This window comes from Xenopus tropicalis, chromosome 5 (assembly GCF_000004195.4).
Source record: "Xenopus tropicalis strain Nigerian chromosome 5, UCB_Xtro_10.0, whole genome shotgun sequence".
NCBI lineage: Eukaryota > Metazoa > Chordata > Amphibia > Anura > Pipidae > Xenopus > Xenopus tropicalis.
The window spans coordinates 42,775,960-42,796,668 of NC_030681.2; the positions used below are offsets into that span (position 1 = coordinate 42,775,960).

Below are 20,709 nucleotides of genomic sequence, written 5' to 3' on the forward strand. Positions count from 1 at the left end.
TCAACACCACAGCTGAACAGAGATACAGGTGGAAAAACCCACACCCACCAACACTCTCAGAGATAATTCCCAGGGTTACTGATATGAGAGAAATGGAACATATGACAGCCAGAATGAGAGGCACAATTCCCCGATTCAATAAAGTGTAGGATAGATGGGACATCTTTACAGATCTGTATAAAGAACTATGTGAAGCCTAGACCTAGAAGTAGAAGCAGCAGCCCTCAAACAAAACGCATATATATATATATATATATATTATATATATATATATAATGAAGCCCTGTTATGTTTTGTTTTCCCCCGGTTCCTATAGATGTTAATAACCCACCCAGGTTTAAATTTCCCTTTATATATGATCTAAAACGGTACTATGATAAAACAATGTGCTAAATGAAAATGACAATTTTGCACTAACTGAAATTTCCATGTGACAAAATTGTGCAACAGTTTGGACTATAATGTACAACAGATTACGATGTTTTTCCTTTTCCTTTTTGATAAAACTTTTCAATAAAATGTAAGTTACAAAAAAAAAAAAAAAAAAAAAGAGTGGGATCCCTCACTGTCAGCTTATTAAGATTTACCAATTTCTTTCTCCAACCTTAGGCAACAAGATTGCCATTCTATTTAAAGGGGGAATACTGATACTTTTGAAAGAAAAAGGAAAGGGAAAGTATTAAGGGATGGCAATTGGTCAATAAACTGCCGAGTGCCACGATTTAAGTGGAAACTTTACACTTACTATACATTCACTAAAATTCATTACACAGGTTTATAAATAGGATGCATTTTATGCAGCAATATCTGGAGTTATCAGCAGTGCATTTATTATCTATTCCCCTATGTTAATTGCTTAGCAGCAGCCAATGTATTTGCCCAAATATAACATAACATTCCCCCCCCCACCTCAAGGAAGTGCAAATGTTTTTTCACATTATAATAATCTGTTGTCGAATCGATAAGAAAACCAAAACACAAGAAAGTGGAAGATTCCAGAAAAACAACACAGAAAAGGTCTCAGCATCCCTTAAAATAATCTATAGCTACAAATATTGCTTTTTGTTATTTTTAGTATGACATACACAGGAGAGTGATCATCGCAGACATACATAAGAAATTTATACCTCAAAAAATGAATTGACAGCAATGGCAGAATGAAATTGTCAAGTTTTAATATTTTGTGGATGAAAAAGGAATCACTCATTTTCAGTCCTTGAGATGTGCAGCTCTGCACTTGGCTTTCATTAGTTTGCTAAAGCGCAAGGTAAACATCAGAAGGTGACTTTATATTGTGAGCTGCTTTGTTGGTAAATTATACACACGGTATATTTCATAGAATATTCCCCTAGGGAAAGAAATCCACAAAGTAACATCTTGTCAGGTTCAACTTAAAGGCCTCAGCTCCACTCTAAGTAAGGTGGTTGGTCACTGGGCAGTCTTCATTACCCATGGGTGCAGGTTGCTTCCCCCTCCATCAGCAGTAACTACCGTAGGGGGTTCAGTTGTTCTCTAGTAGTTAGAAGGCCTTTTTCAAAGAGGATAGTAGCCACAGTAAGCTGCACAATCACAAACAGATACAATAAAAAGTTAGATACAAAACTTGCAAGGAAGATTTTGTTGAATATACACAAATATACAGAACAGCCTTTTAAAGGGAAACTATACCCCCCAAACAATGTAGGTCTCTATAAAATAATATTGCATAAACAAGCTCTTATGTAAAACCCTGCTTCATGTAAATAAACCATTTTCATAAAAATATACTTTTTTAGTAGTATGTGCCATTGGGTAATCCTAAATAGAGAACTGCCATATTAAAAATTAAGGACCACCCCCTGGGATCATAGGGTTCACAGTGCACACAAACAAGCCGAAGCACACATACATGCTAGGCCCCATCAGCCAATTAATGGACAGAGTTCTGTATTTTGCTCCCACACTACTTCCTGTTACAGTTAGAGCTGCATTATTTCTGGTCATGTGATCTCTGAGGGAGCACCCAGCCCATCACTAAATGGTGGGTCAAGGGAAAGGATGTAAAAGGGCAATATTTACCGATATATATATATATATATTCCAGTTTGGCGAGATTCTTAAATTGGTCACTTAACATAATATAAACTCTCTGTTGGTTAAGTATTCATTCTGGGGGTATAGTTTTTCTTTAACTAATCTCTTGAGCAGTGATACCTAAATGGTGGGGCAGGGAACAAAGCCTTGGTTAGTGGCACTCAGACTAAAGGCCAGTTAGGTATTTTTCCTGAAATATCTCCTATTTTCTCCCTGATGGAATACTTGATACAGTGATGGTTAAATACATCTGTAAGCTCAATAACAGCTAATAGTTGAAATGTTTATTCTTGAAGGAGGACTTGGCAAATAAAAGAAAATGAGTTGTGTTTTTGGCACAGACAGAAGGTGTTGCTTATGCCTCACAGTGGAATAGAACAACTAAGTGGTAGGGAACTAGAGATCTTGTTTTTCTCGCATGCTATTTATCCTATCACCCGTGTAAACATTGCACCTACGATAAAGAACGTTGCATGTTTGCTCTGCATTTGTTTGCTCTCCTATCTATAATTATTCTCCCACAACCCACTCTGCCCTGGATACAACAGACACATTTCCAGTTGTCACTTAACATGACAATAAAAGGAGTTCCTGGAAAGGAGATGGACCATGGTCCGATACATCAGAATAATAGTATGGGAAAAATGTTCAGACCCTTACCCACAAAAATAACCCTGCCTGGGTCAGAGATGTGAGCTAGCATTCATTATAACATAAATGGGATATAAACTAATTTGTGCGATTTTCTAATCCCACAGCATGCTGCAACCTCCCTCCTTTTTATAAAGTAGTGAGGTCAGAAACTTCTCATCTCCGTGCCCCTGTGTTTGGGTCCCTGCTCTGATAGCAATGCTCCATACAACGGAAAAGCCGGCTCTTTCAAAAACACCATCCTGAGACAGCATGGATAAAACCATTACATTTTAGAACATGTAACCAACCTCAAAATTAATTTAACAGTCAAAAAGGTGTGATCAGGTATATGTACCACTAATGTGTGTGTCCTGAATCTCCTTCCACCCTCCAGCAACATCTTCATCTCTCTTATTGTCCCGAGAAGTCTCTCAATAACAAGTGGTGGAGCTATTTACCAACACTGAGCACATTTGCATTTGGCATACCAATGCAACCAATTTAAAGTTTTGCTTTCAATGCTCTACGTACGTAAAAAAAAAATCACTGATTAGTTACTATGGGTTACTGCCCAGGTGTATTTTTGCATTGTGTTGGTAAATGAGCCCCAGTGGCTCTAGTAGATGGGTGCTGAAGGATACAGTGAACACCCACAGCTTCCACACTTGCCAACCAGGGGAATGAGAAGGGAGAACCCTTAAGGCAACATTATCAGTAAGAATGAAGTTATATATAATCAATAGCCTCTCTAACAAGAATCCCTAGGAACCCAGGATATCTAAACTGTACACCAACAATGAACAAAGCAGATATCACTACATGTATTTTATTTTTCTACAAACTACAAGGAATGGCAGAAGACAATTAGAACATATGTGCCATTCTGTGGGCCATTTGTAGGGGAAAATAAATTAGAAATAGGTTACTGAATTCTACAAGTTACTTTTGCTTTCAATATGAATTTAAATCATGATCAAAGTTTTTTTAAGCACAGCATAGGTCATGTTTGTAAGATTTCATTGGTTCCTGCTTATGTAGATTTCTTAAAAAACACATTAAAACATCCATTAGTAATGCAATAAAATAACACTAAATAGGATATTAGAAATGCTGATGCTATTTCAGAACCCTGTATAAAGACCTCATTTTCGGGCTTCCTGGTCACAACTCCAAGATAAATGCACCCAACACCCATCCAGCATACTGGCCCAGCAGTGAAACACCAAGAATGCGCAATTGAAAAGTATTTACCTTTTCATCCTCATGACTACAGGGCAGGCTTCTCACAGGCACATATCTGGGGTAAGCATGAATTAGATATTCTACTGCATACACATGCTGCATTGGGGGAAGAGAGAAACCAGACTCAGGAAGCTGATAAAGCTGATAGAGGTAACAATGTACAGGATTGCAAGTAAATGATTAAAGAGACATTTTAACCCAGACCTAAAGTGCTAAAGGCCTCGCTAATCTGAAACACGACTAAATTGAGGGTGAGGGTGTATGCAAACATGATGGCATGTACATCAACTGAAAGGCAGTCTATTATACTTATAGTAGGGTCTGTATATGTAGGGAAGCTGAAATCCACCTGTATTGGCAACAGGATGGCAAAAGAAAGATTTCAGGGGTTGTTCATCACACACACTGCAGGGTACAAAGTGCAAAAAAACAGCTGCAAGCCTCCATGGTTTTCTTACTTTGCAACTTGATTCATAAGGGAGTACCCAAAGTCATATGTCCGTTTGCCCTAAAATGCTTACATGATGAATAAATCACTGCATGTATTTATTGGCAGCTGAGCAGGGAAAGACAAGTAAGTGTTCCATCCGTTAACTTGCACATCATTCAGACATGAAAGTCAGACATGTAACCTGCAATTGCATTGAACAGATATGCCCTGACAAAAGTGCCTCTTGAATGAGCTTTAAAGGAGACATATTGGATAAATTTTGTAGGCAATTATGAATAATATATGGTGCTGGTTTCACTTTGTGCTAAAAATGAATCCTCTCTGTAAAAATGGCCCCTTTGGATTGGATTGGAGCTCCCTATAGATCCTATCACTTCTCCATCCAGTGTGAAATGAAGAGTGGGCGTGTTCTAATGGTCCCTGCCAGAAGCACAGTAGGAGGGGGATAGCCAATCACAGCCCTGCAGTCACACAAGCAAAGACAGGCTTCAGTTCCCTATCAGGTCAGCCTAGCTGCTGATTGGTTCCTATCCTACAGTGCAGTGTACGGAGGGCCGCCGGCTCCCCAGCTTATCCAGAGAATTCAGCCAGCAAGAAGTGGAACAGATGGGCGGGACTAGTGGGGTTTTGGTGGTCAGAAACACAACTTTTTAAGCACAATATCTAGAGGAGTATAATTCACTGGTACATTCATAATTTTTATAGAATATGTCTCATTTAAGGTGTACGATTTTGTGTCCCTTAGTAGTCTTGAATTAATACTGCCTGTAAAATACAATACCTCAGCAGCTATCTCCATGTAATTTGGCTCATCCCTGTGGTATATCCTGGAGTTCTCTGAAGAGTAATATAATAGGCAGGCATCTCCTTCACTACACAATCTAAAATACATACGGAAGACACAATGCGTCAGAATAAACAAATATAGGATTTGTAAGCAAGAGAATGGGAGCAAGAAGTTAATAATCTACACCTATAATAGTCTTCTACATTTGTTGCATAGAATAATGAGGATGAGAAGGTTGAAGGCAGGGAATAGGCTGACCTTGCAATGCCTCCCCGTAGAAGGCATATTTTTGTTTCTAATTCTATCTGTAGGGTGTCATCTTTAACTTTTCCACTGTCCAAAGTGACCGGTGCTCCATGTACACTGTGAGTCTTCTCAGCTGCAAAGATAAGGTGTGAGGGTTATGAACATGACTATGACTGCATCTGGATTACTCCTGCATTTTAGCCTGCTGTGTCACTTTTAAAAAAAGGTCTCTTGGATTATTTCCTAGGTGGCTTATCTACATTACTGAAAATGCACCCAAATACTGACATAGTTAGATTTACATTTTTCTGTCCCACTTGCAAGCTGCCTACCTTAATCATTCCACGTGCACTTTATAAGATGTATATATGATTTTGTGGAAGAAGCAATCAAAGCAAGCAGCTTGTAATCCGCTCAGAAACATGAGGATTGCTACCTGTTAGTAAATTCCTGCAGTCTCAGACAAATTTGTGAGAAACAGGAAAAACAGAAAAGCGCAGTGTGATTTAACTTTTGCAAAAGGGAATTGTTAGGGAGGTGTAATCCAGGCAAGACAGGCTGAAAGCTGCACAACAAATGTTTAATAAAAATATGGTGTCTCCCATGTTGCAGCAGTGCCTTCCCTATCATATGCTGATAGGAAGACTGCTCTGTCAGTCCTTTACCCCCTTGCAACATGCAAAATAAGTTACAGAAGATCAGCTGAAGTACAGACTCAAAGAAACATAGGTTATGTCATATGTTGTGGGTAGAATTTGTACTTTGTTGAGAGCATTATTGCAAGAAAGAACACTTTCTACACCACAGTAATGTATTTTATGCAAAACGGCATCTTCTGCAGAATAAAAACATTTTATGGGAGTTTATGTGAAAGTGTTAAGCTGCCTAAAATTTAAAATCAGCTAGGAAATATCTGAGGTGAGGTGAACAGGAATTTTTTCATACACATATACCACAAGCCACCTTTTTATGAGAAGACCATCATATCAATAGTAGAATATATGTAAAAGTGGAAAAGGTTAACTCAACATTTTATAAACTTGTCCCTTATGTATCTTGGAGAAAGCAGCATTATGGAAATAGGAGAAAAAAAGAGAGCCAGGCTTACCAGGTGTCAGGACAGGGGGGAGGCAGTCATGTAGGAAATTCTTAGCCTTCTGATCTACAGCTGCATCGACAGGTGCATAGTCAGACAATTTCTTTATCAGGGACTGAATATTCTGAATAAATGCATCTCTCCGTGGATCTTTCTAACAAAAGATGAGGTATAAAATGCAATTAGAATCTACAGTTTGTGTTGGCAGTGGATGAAAGGGCAGAGGTGAAGATCAGTTAAGTGGGGCTGGGAGAGATGCATTAGGTATCAGTGGGCTGGTAATGTACAATACCTGTCCCCCAGTATACAAAATAGCTGGCAGGCTACAGAGAATGTTATACAGCTTAAAAAAAAATAAATTACTCCTCCCGCAGCCAGTCTCTTAGAGCAGCAACTCTATGAAGGCTCTTTAAAAAGGACCTTTAGTGGGCATGAAATATGAACTTCAGTCCCATAAACTGCAGAAAACAGAGAGTTACCAAGTCAGCATGTTGTACTCCCATGTACTCCAGGTAATCCAGGGGGAGCCCCTTCCGAAATTCTACATCTTCTTCCACAGCAACCTGCAGTGCTGCAGGGAGAACCTGAAAGAAATAGAGAATCTGTAGCACAATAATGGCAGTGCTCATGTTTATTAGTCCCTTTAACCTACAGAAAATGTAAGCCTCCCATTTCCACTTTACTATTTCTGATGGGGGTTTCAACATTTTTACAGCTTTCTCAGAGCAATACAATCTTATGTTCATTTTACACCACCAATTTAAAGCAATTCTCTACTAGTCCTAATTTAGAATTACTGATTGTCTGAATTACTGATATTCAGCTGCTGTAGTGTGACTGATAACCATTTTTCAGTATACATGAGCACTTCCATTAGCTAAAGGGTAGCAGATGAAATTTAAAGCAGCCCTCCATGCAAAAAACTTTTTTTTTTTTTTTTTGCATGAAAGAAAATGAAAGAAACCCAATGCAAATTTGTAATTTATGTATATGAAAAAAATTGTTTTGGGTGGATCACCCCTTTAGAACCTAAAGATATGGAACTGTAATTCACCAAGATGGAAATACCAGATGTATAGCTATTAATCTGAGCACTTCCCCAGGGTGCAGAGTGAGAATCTGGTTAACCAGCCATGTAGGAAAGCTATTAATGTAATTGGCCCCACTATCACAGACTATAGTAGATAGCTAATTTATGGCTCCTCCTACCAAACCCCTGTACTCTCTTTTACACAATGAAAGGAATATCTTACCTTCTCCAAGAGGTCTGCCCAGCTGTTGCGCTGATAAGAAGAGATGGTTATATGTAAGGAATGTGCATCAGGAAGGCAGTCCCCCTGGTGAATAAATCCTCTAGGAAAGTACAGGAGATCTCCAGCTTCGAGCACAGTCTCCAAAATGGGCTCTCCAATATCACGGTCTCTGAAGTTCACTGTTTAATATACATGACAAAAACAAACCATTTGAAAACATGACTGATGATTGGAGGAGGGGGCATAAAATATATTGCAGTACCATGCCATGCCTTTGAATCTAACAAATGCCACACACATGCTACATAATTTATTAGCAATCATCTTTTAAGCAAAATGGTTGCCTTCATCAACCATATGGCATGTAATTAAAGGTGTGCCTAGACTTAAGGTGTGTCTCTACTTTTTTCAATGTAATTAAAGGTGCTTAATAAGCATTTTTAAAATGATCCAGTTTTAAATGAGTATCCTGGTCAACCCAAGATTTGATTACAGAGAGATAAATTTCTGCATGTAGCACTAATGAAGCCTTCTGTTAATGAGAAATGGACAGTCTTAGTATCCCTAATGCATTATTATACTGCTGCAATTATGTTAACGCATCTATAATATTTTTATGTATTTACAGGTTAAACATAGTCAGAATACCTAAGACAGGGATCCCCTACCTATGCCGATGACACAAACCTGTAGTCACCACTTTCATTTGCAAGAGGCTCGCAGACCGGATGTAGATTTAGAAACCTTTATTCCACATGAAAACATTAAAACAACCGAATGAGTTTCATCCATAGCGGACTTAATCATAGACTATGATGATATGATAACCTATGATTAAGTCCATTGTGGATGAAACGCGTTAGGCGGTTTTAATGTTTTAATGTGGAATAAAGGTTTCTAAATCTATGTCTGGTGAGCGAGTGGTGCCTGCCAGACAAAGCCAGATGTATTTGGTTTCATTAAATGTTCTTACCGCTGGAGAACTGTGGAAGAAACTCTGAGTTGTTTCTGCAAAGAAAAGTAAAAAGGAATGTATTAAAGGGCGGCATAAATTGCAGATACATGCAATAATCTGTTATGTTTTGTTTCATGACAGCATTAACATTAGCAGATTCCAATAAATTAAATGAATTACTTGTAGATGGATAGTACTGCTTACCAACCACATATTGGTAACACACACACATGTTATTACCTGGGGTTGTATACCCTCCAGTGCTTCTTCCCTTCCAACTGAATAACAAACGCTTCGATGTCATCATAATGTGGAGCAAATCCCTGCGTACCTGCAGGTGTCAAGTACCTAAAAGACAAAGGGGCAAAAAATTACAAAAATTGTAATGGGGTTCCTATGGCACCCTGCATACTATGGCTTCTGCTAAGATACCATGCTCTTCTTATACACACACTATCTTCTCTAATGCAAAAATAAGAGGGATCATTTTTAAACTGAAAGTGCCTTGAAAAGTAGCCAATATACAAAGGAATCCCAAGGCAAAGGAAAACAAAGTCATAGGTTGCACAGCACTGCCAAATTTGTGACCAAATGGAGCAAAACTGCAGCCCAGGGCTAGTGGAATAAATTCCTTCACACAATGATCTTTATAACGAAAGTGAAAATAATGGATTATGCAGTCTTTTGTTACCCTTAAAAACATATTGATCCGTTATGAAAAGGATGCATAGATAAAGGATTCCATATCTTGGGAGAAGTTTTTGACATTGTGTAGTACCTTATCTTATCTATCAGTTAATGATTGTGTTAAAGGGACAATATACTGATCAATAATAAATTCCGAAAATATTTTAGGCTGATACCACACAGAGCCCCTATGCTGGCATCAGCTGTCTTGTTTGCCTATCCGTGGAACCATTGTGTTGGCACAGATATTGGCTCTAAAATGCAAACTCTCACATTACTTCACTGATATTCGCCACGTGTGTCTGCTCTCATGCCAGACTGGGGGCTGATTCTCAGTCTGTGGTTTTCGGCAGGCCTAGAATCAGCCCTCTGTGCCATGAGCCTTAGGCTTCATGTAGCCTAGCGGAGACAAGCTGTACTTGTCAATGCAGTTTTACTGATGTGCGTAAGGGAGCAGATCCGCTTCTCTGAGCCCGAAAAAACGCAATCCTCTCTGAAAAAAAGCCAATACTCTCTATGCCCTCAGCATTAGACTGTTTTATGTTGTCCTAGCTGAGAATAGGCACACCATTAAACTGAAAAGGTTGCCTGAAAATGTAATGGATAATACATGAATTTAAGTCCTGTCTATAAACATGGTATATCTTCCTTTGACATAGCCTACTTCAGCAGGTTTACAGAAAGGAGCTTTGGAGTTCTTTACAGAAATCTTTACAGACGTTGCCACACATCGAACAAGAATAATTGATTTTTTTTTTTACAGATTTGGTCAACCATCATTCAGTGTATTGGGCCCTAGGCCAACCATTTGGAATTACCATTCTGTGACCCCAACCCCAAGAGAGATTGCTGATTGTATTTACTATGCCAAATTGGGTTGGATGTAAAAATTATTGTAGCAAATGAGAGTCACACATAAAGGGCTAAAAACTTGATTCCCATGCTGTTAAGACAGTCTTTACTGATTATTTACTTGATATAGTGTAAACATATGCAAGTTATGTTTGTAGTTTTGGTAATGCACATTAAGCTAATTCCTAACCTGCAACTGTTGATGGCCAGGCTCACCAAAAGCACAAGTGAAGACACATAAGGGCTCTGGCACACGGGGAGATTAGTCGCCCGCGGCAAAACTCCCTGTTCGCGGGCGACTAATCTCCCCGAGTTGCCTTCCCCCTGCCATCCCACCGGCGAACATGTAAGTCGCCGGCGGGATGGCAGACACGGCGGGGCGATTTCCGGAAATCGCCGAAAAAGACTCGCGGCGAACATGTAAGTCGCCGGCGGGATGGCACACACGGCGGCGCGATTTCGCGCAAATCGCCCCGCCTGCCATCCCGCTGACGACTTACATGTTCGCCGGTGGGATGGCAGGGGGAAGGCAACTCGGGGAGATTAGTCGCCCGCGAACAGGGAGTTTTGCCGCGGGCGACTAATCTCCCCGTGTGCCAGAGCCCTAAAGGTGTTTAACTGCAAAAGCATCAACATAAAAGTAAATCAAACTAAGAAATTAGAACTGTTAACCAAAGTAAATACCCACGTGTTTGCCCCAACCATGCTACCAAAAAGCTCTTGCAAGACTGATAAGACATTCCACACAGTGCGACAGAATGACTGGGGGTTTAACAGCCTGAGAGAACAACCATTCTGAAAATAAAAATTACAAATGTTAGAAAAATGTAGAGCCTTTTGTATAATCAAGTGATTTTGTTTAAAGTTTAAATTAATTAAAGTTTTAATTATTTTGTTCACCTTTAAATTAATTATATTCCTCATTCGTCTAACTCTTTGTAGCTTTCAAATGGGGGTCACCGATCCCAGCAGCCAAAAAAATTATTGCTCTGTGAGGCTACAATTTTATTGTTGTGACTTTTTATAACTTAATTTTCTATTCAGGTTTGCTCGTATTCATATACCAATCTCTCATTGAAACCACTGCCTGGTTGTTAAGATAATTAGGACCCTAGCAACCAGGGGAGCTGCTGAACAAAAAGTAAAATAACTAAAAAACTACACATAATAAAAAATGAAGACCAATTAAAGGTGAACAACCCCTTTAAAGGGGTAGTGCACCTTTTAGCATGTTATAGAACAGTGCTGTCCAACTTCTGTGGTGCCGAGGGCCGGAATTTCTCGCACATACATGGTGGAGGGCCGCTAATGGAAGCCACTCCCCCTTTTAAACCACACCCACTTCAAACCACACCCATTTTATCACAATGGTGGTAGTGCAGCAAAAACCCAAATGCTTGGTCCTCACTGCAGGGATATCAACCATCATTCATATGTGAAAGAATTATATTATGTCATATTAAGACACACCCTAAAATCCATATGACTCTTCCCCTGTGGACAGCACAGCAACCCCCAGTACATAATTACACACCTTAGGGACCATTTACTGGCTATTTCCAACTGCTAACAAACTCCCAGAACAAACCCCTGCCAGGTTCACCTCCCACAGTCAGCATAGGGTAGCACTCTGCCTGCCCTACCCTACCTGTGTGTGCCCTACTCTGCCTGCCCCATGATGCCTGTGTCTGCCATATGCTGCCTGTGTGTGCCATACTCTGCCTGCCCCATGATGCCTGTGTCTGCCATATGCTGCCTGTGTGTGCCCTACTCTGCCTGCCCCATGATGCCTGTGTCTGCCATATGCTGCCTGTGTGTGCCCTACTCTGCCTGCCCCATGATGCCTGTGTCTGCCATATGCTGCCTGTGTGTGCCCTACTCTGCCTGCCCCATGATGCCTGTGTCTGCCATATGCTGCCTGTGTGTGCCATACTCTGCCTGCCCTATGATGCCCGTGTCTTCCATATGCTGCCTGTGTGTGCCATACTCTGCCCTTCCCTGCCTGTGTGTGCGCCATACTCTGCCTGCCATATGCTGCCTGTGTGTGCCATACTCTTCCCTACCCTGCCTGTGTGTGCCATACTCTGCCCTACCCTGCCTGTGTGTGCCATACTCTGCCCTACCCTGCCTGTGTGTGCCATACTCTGCCCTACCCTGCCTGTGTGTGCCATACTCTGCCTGCCATATGCTGTCTGTGTGTGCCATACTCTGCCCTACCCTGCCTGTGTGTCATACTCTACCCTACCCTGCCCCATGTGCCATACTCTGCCTACCCTATGCTGCCTACACACAGGCCTGAGGTGTGAACAGTTGAACAATGTGGGTGATTACAGCCTGAGCCTGAGGTGTGAAGACTGCAGGGGGGTAAACAATGCAGAGATTAAAAGGTGTGAACAACACAGGGGATTACATGTTTAAACAATACAAAGGGATTACAGCCTGAATCTGAGGTGAGAGCCATGCAGGGGGGCAGTTAATCTCAGTACTGATACCATTTAAAGCTTACACAAGGGTAAAACATCAAAGCAGCCACACAGGTGGGGGGCCACACAGAGGCCCGCGGGCCGCCAGTTGGACAGCACTGTTATAGAATGTCTCTTTTACCAACCTGTAAGACCTTTTGGTCTGAATTTGTTGTATTTTTTGAATTACCTGTATTCCTCTTTTGCCTCATTTAAGCCTGCACGTTAAAATGCTATCGGACTGGTGGGGACCACCTGGCAATAAAAACCAATAAAATCTATTGCTCTGTAAGGCTCTTTTTCTATTGTGTCCCTTTCCTTCCTATTAATTGTCCAGTCTCCTATTTAAAACACTGCCTGGTTGTTATGGTAAGTTGACCCTAATAACCTGGTAGCTGCTAAAATTTCAAATGGATTGCTGAACACAACGTTAAAAAATTCAAAAGCCACAAAAATAACAAAAAACACTTTCTACGACATACTAAAAGTGCATTTAAAGATGAACTGTCACTTAATGAGAAGTGGCTTAAAATTACATTTCACTGGGTTTACATCCCCTTTAACTTTCAAAAAAAAGTCAAGAAATAGCTTTCTTTTTCACCAGTACTGTGTGATGACATCCGTCTGTGCTACTTGAATGCATTGCTGCTGTCTGTACAAATGTATGAAACAGCTTTATTTTATATAATATGTGAAGAAAAGAACATTGCCTTTTTGTATTATAAACCTCCAGACTAAGGCAAGAAAGGTACCACCTTCAGTCCAACTTTTTCTTTCTTACCTTGAAATAGTCCCATACAACTAGAGGCAAAGCTCGCCCAGGAGGATTGTGGGTCTCACGGGTGCCATCGGTATAGCTAGTGACATCCAGGTTAACACCAAACTTCACATTATCCTAAAAAACACACAGGAAATGGAAGACATAAGATGTGACATTTTCACAGAAGACAGTTTCACTAAAGCAGCTAGACCTTCATTGTTGGGGACAGCCGTCCCTAATTCTGTCACTCTGGTCATTTTCTAAGAAAGGAAAAAACTACTCACTCACTTCTCTGAGAATCCTGTCAAATTCAGTTGTGGAAAATAATCCATCATAATATCTGTGATTGTCCCGTTTAATCAGAGCCGGTTTCTGCTCCCAAATATTCCTGTAGAAAGAGATAAGAAATGTGAAATTGGATAGCTTGAATATGCTGAGCCAAGTACAGCTGACTCTGCTGAACATTTCCATGATCCATTTGTGCAAAAATATTTTAGGAAATTAGGTATGTTGACTGCTAAATATATTTGTTATAACAAGTGAAAATGTGGCAGAAACGTGTGTTATTTCTCATGGTGAAACAGTTAATGTGTAGCCACCTGGCTCACCAGGATAATTAAAGTGGAACCTGCATAGAGAATACAATACCTCTTTCATTTATGAGGAATCAATAATTTAAGTGACTTTGTTTTTCAAGTTTTTTTGAAATTGGGTTTTTTTTATTTTTGAAAAATCTTTTTGCCTCCTATAACACAGTGCACTTTTGGTTTTAAATAAGACAATATATTGATGTGACTATATGTGGTTGTGAATAGGGTAGGCTGGCCAGCCAAGTTTTAAATTGATTTTAATGTGATGTTATATCAAAACTAAATAAATTCTGTATAAGCCACCTTATATCATGCAATTTGCAATGCACTACTGACACACAGCATGGTTGCGTTATTTGCAGTAGGAGATTAGGGAAGCATACTCAGATTTTCTATATATCAAAAAGAATTGTTCTGCATCCACCACAGTTCGGTTTTACACTTCCACCTAATTTTAATGCTTCTATACAACTGAAAATGCTGGTCTGCTTTAATTCTCAGATTGTTAGTGGAAAGTCCCTACTCATCTTCTAAAAATGTAGTGTGTTATGCTAGCCATATATGCCAACATTGGCTCATTTGGTGTTTAATATGGCCACTCACAGGGTGGGCCAAATCTTGATGATAAAATCAATTGAACCCAAAATGGGATTTTCCAGCCAGCATGATTTATATGAGGCCCAACCATGTGCAGTTTGGTTCATAAATGCATTACAGTCAGTCTTCCGGACTGAAATTCTGACCTAATGCAGCCACTGATAATGTTTAAGGCAGTGGAACAACTGGTAATTATGTAATTTTTGATGTTCATTCATATTTTGAAGATTAGCTTTTATTGTAAGTATCACTTTAAGATGGATAATATCTATACGGACAATTAACACCCTGCTGTCTGGGGTGGCTTTAATTGTGTTATTGTTTTTATTTTTAATACAGGTCTAGGATGATGGAAGTATTAGCAGGAGACAGACAACCTATGGTTTGTTATGTTCTCTAATTTCTCCATGAATAAGATGATTTTACTAGAGAACCTAATTTGCCCAGGCACTAACTATATTATTGTTTTATTATATTAAACTGCATGTTATACCTGAAGAAATCAGCTGGTGCAAGTGGTGAAATGAGCCATTCAAACAGGGAGGTTGCTCTTGTCTTGCTATTATGGATCTTGCTCAGATCCTGCAGTACAGTCATTAGTGGAGGTCCCGTATGCTGCTTGCCACTGATCCACATACCCTTGAACAAAAAAATAAGTATATTTTAACTTCACAACAAACTACAGTGCAAGAGGATTATCATTTCCTTTAGAGGAAATAACACCCAGATAATGAATGCCAAATAAGTCTCACCATCTAGCGATCTGAAATAAAACACTTGAGTGTTCATTTACTCTGACTCTGGAAGCAAATGTGTACCCCTTAGCGCTCATTTCAAAGTTATTCCAGAGTCTGGCTGAAGCAAGGGAGTGCTGCCCTGAGGCAGTAATACAGAGTTCTGTTGAGGCCTGTGCCTGCTGGTTATCCCTCACTTGTGCATGACCCTAACTTAGGGGCCGTCTATGTGCCTCCCCCCCCACCAACCCCCCTATTCCATTTGCATGGCACAGACTGGCGCCTGTGTTTTGCACTCTGCATCCTGCTGGAGTACATGACCCCTCCCCCCGGTGTAGAGAATATGTATTACCTCCAACTGATGCGATGTCCGGTTTTCATTTTCTGCAGCTAACCTAAGTTTTTTCGCCCTTTTGGTTGATGTTTCTTCCTTTTTTGTGATACAATTACTAGTTGGGGATAACAATTCTCTGTTGTCATCCTGAAGTCCATTTTGATGTTGAATAGCAGTGCTGTCACTTGCCTCCGCTCTCTTCACCAACTTGGATAATTTCCTTTTCTTTTTTAACAGTTTGTTCTTCTGAGATAACTTTGGCTGATTGCGTTTGCTCTTCTTCAACACCTAACAGTTAACAGCAGGTTAATGAGTCAAGCTTGGGACTAGAATATGCATAGCAACAAAAATAGGTCTCTAGAAAACTGGTTACAAAAAGGAGATGAGACAGGCACTCTGCAGGAAGGTTTAAAAAAAACTTTTAGATTAAGGTTTGGGAATGGCCTTAGCAGATCCCAGACCTGAATATTAGGACAAATCTGTGGGTAGATAACAAATCTATAGTGACCAAAGGATATTTCTGAACTTGAAGAAATGATTGTAAAAAATGTGCTCTCTATATGAAATGTAGGGAGGTTGCGACTTCCCAAGAGGGGCATTACTAAGTACAGGTATAGGATCAGCAAAAAGACCATTGGTGGAGCCTAATGGGTATAGTGCCTCCTGGGGGTGCACACCCCCGGGCACACAGCTGCTTAGCAGGTGGCAATGTTTAATGTTAGGAGGGAGGCTGGGCCCCGTGTCTGCAAGGCCTACTGTATTGTAGTTACCGCACTGACTCCTTTGGAACAAAGAATACACATGCAGCTACTGTATGAGCATAATTTCTTCTGATTGGCTCACACTACACAAGGAGGACTGTGCAGTTGGGGACCAAATTGAATTACTTCAGAATGGAAGCAGAAGCTGACTGAGGCTGCCTGGCACAGTGAAAAAAAAACTTGACTGTTTATCTTTATTTACAACAGTAAGAAAAATATGCATATATATTGGAAACTTATGACAAACCTTTTTAATGTAGAAAATGTATAGTAGCTTCACATTTAAAATTGCAGAAATATGTTGCGTTTACATTTCTTTCCAGGATTATGCTGTGTTTTATTTGATCAGAGTAAGAAAATGAATGTAAATATTCCCATGCAGCACCAATCCAAGGCTTGAGCACAATCACTAACTGCCTTGTGGACATGTTTACAAAGATCAGAGATACATATCGCCAGTGATGTTTCCTGTAGCAACCAATCAAATCTTTGCTTTTGATTCCTAATGGTGGCCTTATACATTCCGATATCGGTCGTAAGTTTAAATGCAATGATCTGAAACTAACATTCAGATTGAAATTGTAGGGTTAAGCCCTTAAAATACAAATCAGAGGATGTTCTGAACATGACATAGTTGGCAGACACCAATCATACGAAGGAGACTTCAATTGTAGGTTCCCTAAGGATATTGTCCAATACACGCACAGATTTTATCATTATCCAACCAAAATTTTCTAACCTCGGCGACTGACTAAATGACTGACTGAAATGGTACGAAAATTATCAGGAAGATAATTCAGTGCCCCCACATAGTCTGAAAATGTTTACGATTTTATCGGTACTTGTATGGCCAGCTTATGTTGTAGGTGACTGTTCAAATCTAATTGCTGATTGGTTGAAATGGGCAACACCAGTGATATTTATTTTCAATTTTAATAAACATCCCTCAAATGAAACTGCCCCTGGTGTGTCTTGTAGATAGGAGGACAAGTTAAGAGATAAGACTGTAAACTTCACTGGGGCTGAATGATGTCAATAATGAAGAATACAAGTGTCAATGGCATTAAAAAGGATAATACGCTGCTCAAAAAAATAAAGGGAACACTTAAACAACACAATGTAACTCCAAGTCAATCACACTTCTGTGAAATCAAACTGTCCACTTAGGTAGCAACACTGATTGATAATCCATTTCACATACTGTTGTGCAAATGGAATAGTCAACAGGTGGAAAGGCATAGAGGCAGGGAAGACAATTACTTAAACTTCCTATTCAGCACTCACATTCTCCCTACCTTCTCACCATCTAATTGTGTAGCCAGTGCATGGGCCTGGGCAAATGGTCCCCCATTCTGGCACATACACAAGATTTTGGGGTGATACAAAGCTTACCTTAATAACAGTGCCCACAAAATTGTATATTCCCAAGACTGAAGGAAACAAGATTTATATCATTGATATAGTATGTGAAGTTAATTTTGCTTTACAAACACAATAGAAAAGAAATTGGAATTATTTCTTAGTGTGACAGGTCCCCTTTAAAAAGAAAAAAAAAATTAAAATATATTGGAAAGTTGTTTGGAATTACTGTTTCTGTCATTAGGCACAGTTTATGGGTAAAAATGAAAGACAATAAAAGAATGCCACACATGTATTTGGGTTAATGAGCAAGGAGAGGTGCTGCACACATGGGGTGGCAATAGGGCCATGCACCCTTCTCTGTGGAACAACTGGTGCCAGCCATAATGCACAAATCAGCTAAACTGAACTCTGCCGTACCCCGCCACTCAACTCTGCCGTACCCCGCCACTCAACTCTGCCGTACCCCGCCACTCAACTCTGCCGTACCCCGCCACTCAACTCTGCCGTACCCCGCCACTCAACTCTGCCGTACCCCGCCACTCAACTCTGCTATACTCAATAAGTAAACTCTGCTATACTCAATAAGTAAACTCTGCTATACTCAATAAGTAAACTCTGCTATACTCAATAAGTAAACTCTGCTATACTCAATAAGTAAGCTCTGCTATACTCAATAAGTAAGCTCTGCTATACTCAATAAGTAAACTCTGCTATACTCAATAAGTAAACTCTGCTATACTCAATAAGTAAACTCTGCTATACTCAATAAGTAAACTCTGCTATACTCAATAAGTAAGCTCTGCTTTACTCAGTAACTAAACTCTGCTATACTCAATAACTGAACTCTCGTACACCCAGTAACTAGATTGCTACTTATGCTGCCTGGTTTTGGCATTCACTCTCTTGCCAGCCCGCCCCTGAAAGCAACAGGGACAGATGAAGCAGAACCTATTTCTATATATCTGTTAAGGGAATAAAACCTTTAGTGTGCACTCCCCCCTGCCGCAGGGAGCATACCTGCCGTGCCGACACCTCCTGTTGCTGCTGTTTGTAGGCAGCCAAGGCTGACACACGTGGGACCTCCATAGTCACAGCACTCTTCTTACCCAGAACCCTTCGGGAGTAAGGGCAGGGGCATGTACGTCTCGGCCTCAGTTGGCAGGAGTGCGCAGCCTGATGACGGCAAGATGCTGCGCTGTACAGGATTCTAAGAAAACTGCTGCCCTCTAGTGGCTAGCGTAAGAATCGCAAACTTGCAAAACTTGGAAAACTATTTTCACAATGTTTTGGAGATGTTTTGTTTACCTTTCAGTAACGCATTCTCATTCAGTGCGGGTTAGATTGTAAACTCCACTGGAGAATAGGGGGATATGAATGGTGTATTAACTTTGTGTAAATCTCCCCAGGCCAGTGCAGTTAGTTATTAAGCCTTTCCTTTTCCATTGGCCTCCTGAAACCATTAAACCAGGGTATCTGTATTGTTCTTTGTGACCCCTAACAGGCAACTTCTCTTGTTTTAAAGGGCAACTAAACACTAAAAACAAATATGGCTAGAAATTCCATATTATATACATTGGGACTAAATTTCAACATCTTTATAACAGTAATGACTAAAGCCTTTAAAATTGTGCACAGGCAGTCCCCATCTTAGACTTTGAGCACATGCTCAGTGTGCTATGGGCAGCTCTAAACTAAACTTAGGGATTGTTGCAAATTATCTACCAGAAAATGAGGTGTTACTGGGATGATAAATTATGAAGTAATAATTTCTGAGCTACCAGGTATTGAGAATCTGAATTAATTACTAACCAGCCTTTTGACTTTTATATTGTTGTAAGTTGGTTCCTAAACTCAGGTAACTGACTTGGGAATCCCCCTCACACTACCTAAAAGGGGCTCATAAGCCAATAACAAAACAGTAACTGTGTTTAAAGGGTACTTTTCCAATATATCTTAAAAGGGAAGTATACAGTAAGTTCCATCATTTTTTTATTCAGCTTCACTTATCAAACTGAACCCAAAGCTTAAATTGACAAGGGTCAGTGAGTACAACAACCATTTTAGGTTGCAGAGAGGCAGAAAAGTAAGAGGAATAATAAAAATTGGGCTGCTGCCAAACTAAAAGTAGAGCACCACATGTAGACCTAGGTCTAAGATAATTACAGCAGCTTGTTGGGTCAAACACTATCACCCAGCTCTAATTTCCAGGCTAAAGGTCTCTTCTAACAACTCTATGATTATTTGCAGCGCTGTGCAGCTTTTTACATATGTTACTTGGCATACCATGTGTTCAAGGGCTGCATTATATTCATACCGATAAGTCTGTGGCGCTGTGGAGAAGACTTGAGGCTTTAAATCTGAATAAGGGGTTACTCTGGTCTATGGGTCTCCAATTGGACAGCCCTGCTCTAGAAGAATTTAAATGGGTTGTTCACCTTTGGGTTAACTTTTAGTATGATAGAGAGATATCTTAAGACAATTTGCAATTGGTCTTCATTTTTTATTACCTATTTTAGTTCAGCAACTCTCCAGTTTTGAGTTTCAACAGATATCTGGTGGCTAGGGTCCCAAATTACCAGGGAGTGGTTTGAATGAGAGACTGATATGTGAATAGGAGAGAACCTGAATAAATAAAATAATAAAATTATAGTCTCACAGAGCAATAGTTTTTGGCTGCTGGGATCAGTGACCCCCATTTTAAAACAAAGAATTTGAAGAAGAAGGCAAATAATTCAAAAACTGTACAAAGTAAATAATGAAGACCAATTAAAAAGTTGCTTACAATTGGCCATTCTATAACATTCTAAAAGTACTTTAAAGGTGATGCACCCCTT

General features: G+C 40.0%; 1 protein-coding gene across 1 annotated transcript; it reads right to left on the reverse strand.

Moving 5' to 3' along the window:
* Nucleotides 1-1,151: 1,151 nt before the first annotated feature.
* Nucleotides 1,152-19,054, reverse strand: riox1 (ribosomal oxygenase 1). Its single transcript, XM_002933865.5, has 15 exons — nucleotides 18,893-19,054; nucleotides 15,771-16,040; nucleotides 15,178-15,323; nucleotides 13,786-13,885; nucleotides 13,519-13,632; nucleotides 10,964-11,070; nucleotides 8,977-9,084; nucleotides 8,755-8,789; nucleotides 7,782-7,960; nucleotides 7,008-7,112; nucleotides 6,541-6,682; nucleotides 5,445-5,565; nucleotides 5,181-5,280; nucleotides 3,958-4,044; nucleotides 1,152-1,559 (listed from the first exon to the last, which is right to left on the reverse strand). The coding sequence occupies exons 1-15, from the start codon at nucleotides 18,959-18,961 to the stop codon at nucleotides 1,488-1,490; spliced, it is 1,755 nt and encodes a 584-aa protein (XP_002933911.1). The 5' UTR covers nucleotides 18,962-19,054; the 3' UTR covers nucleotides 1,152-1,487.
* Nucleotides 19,055-20,709: the final 1,655 nt, after the last annotated feature.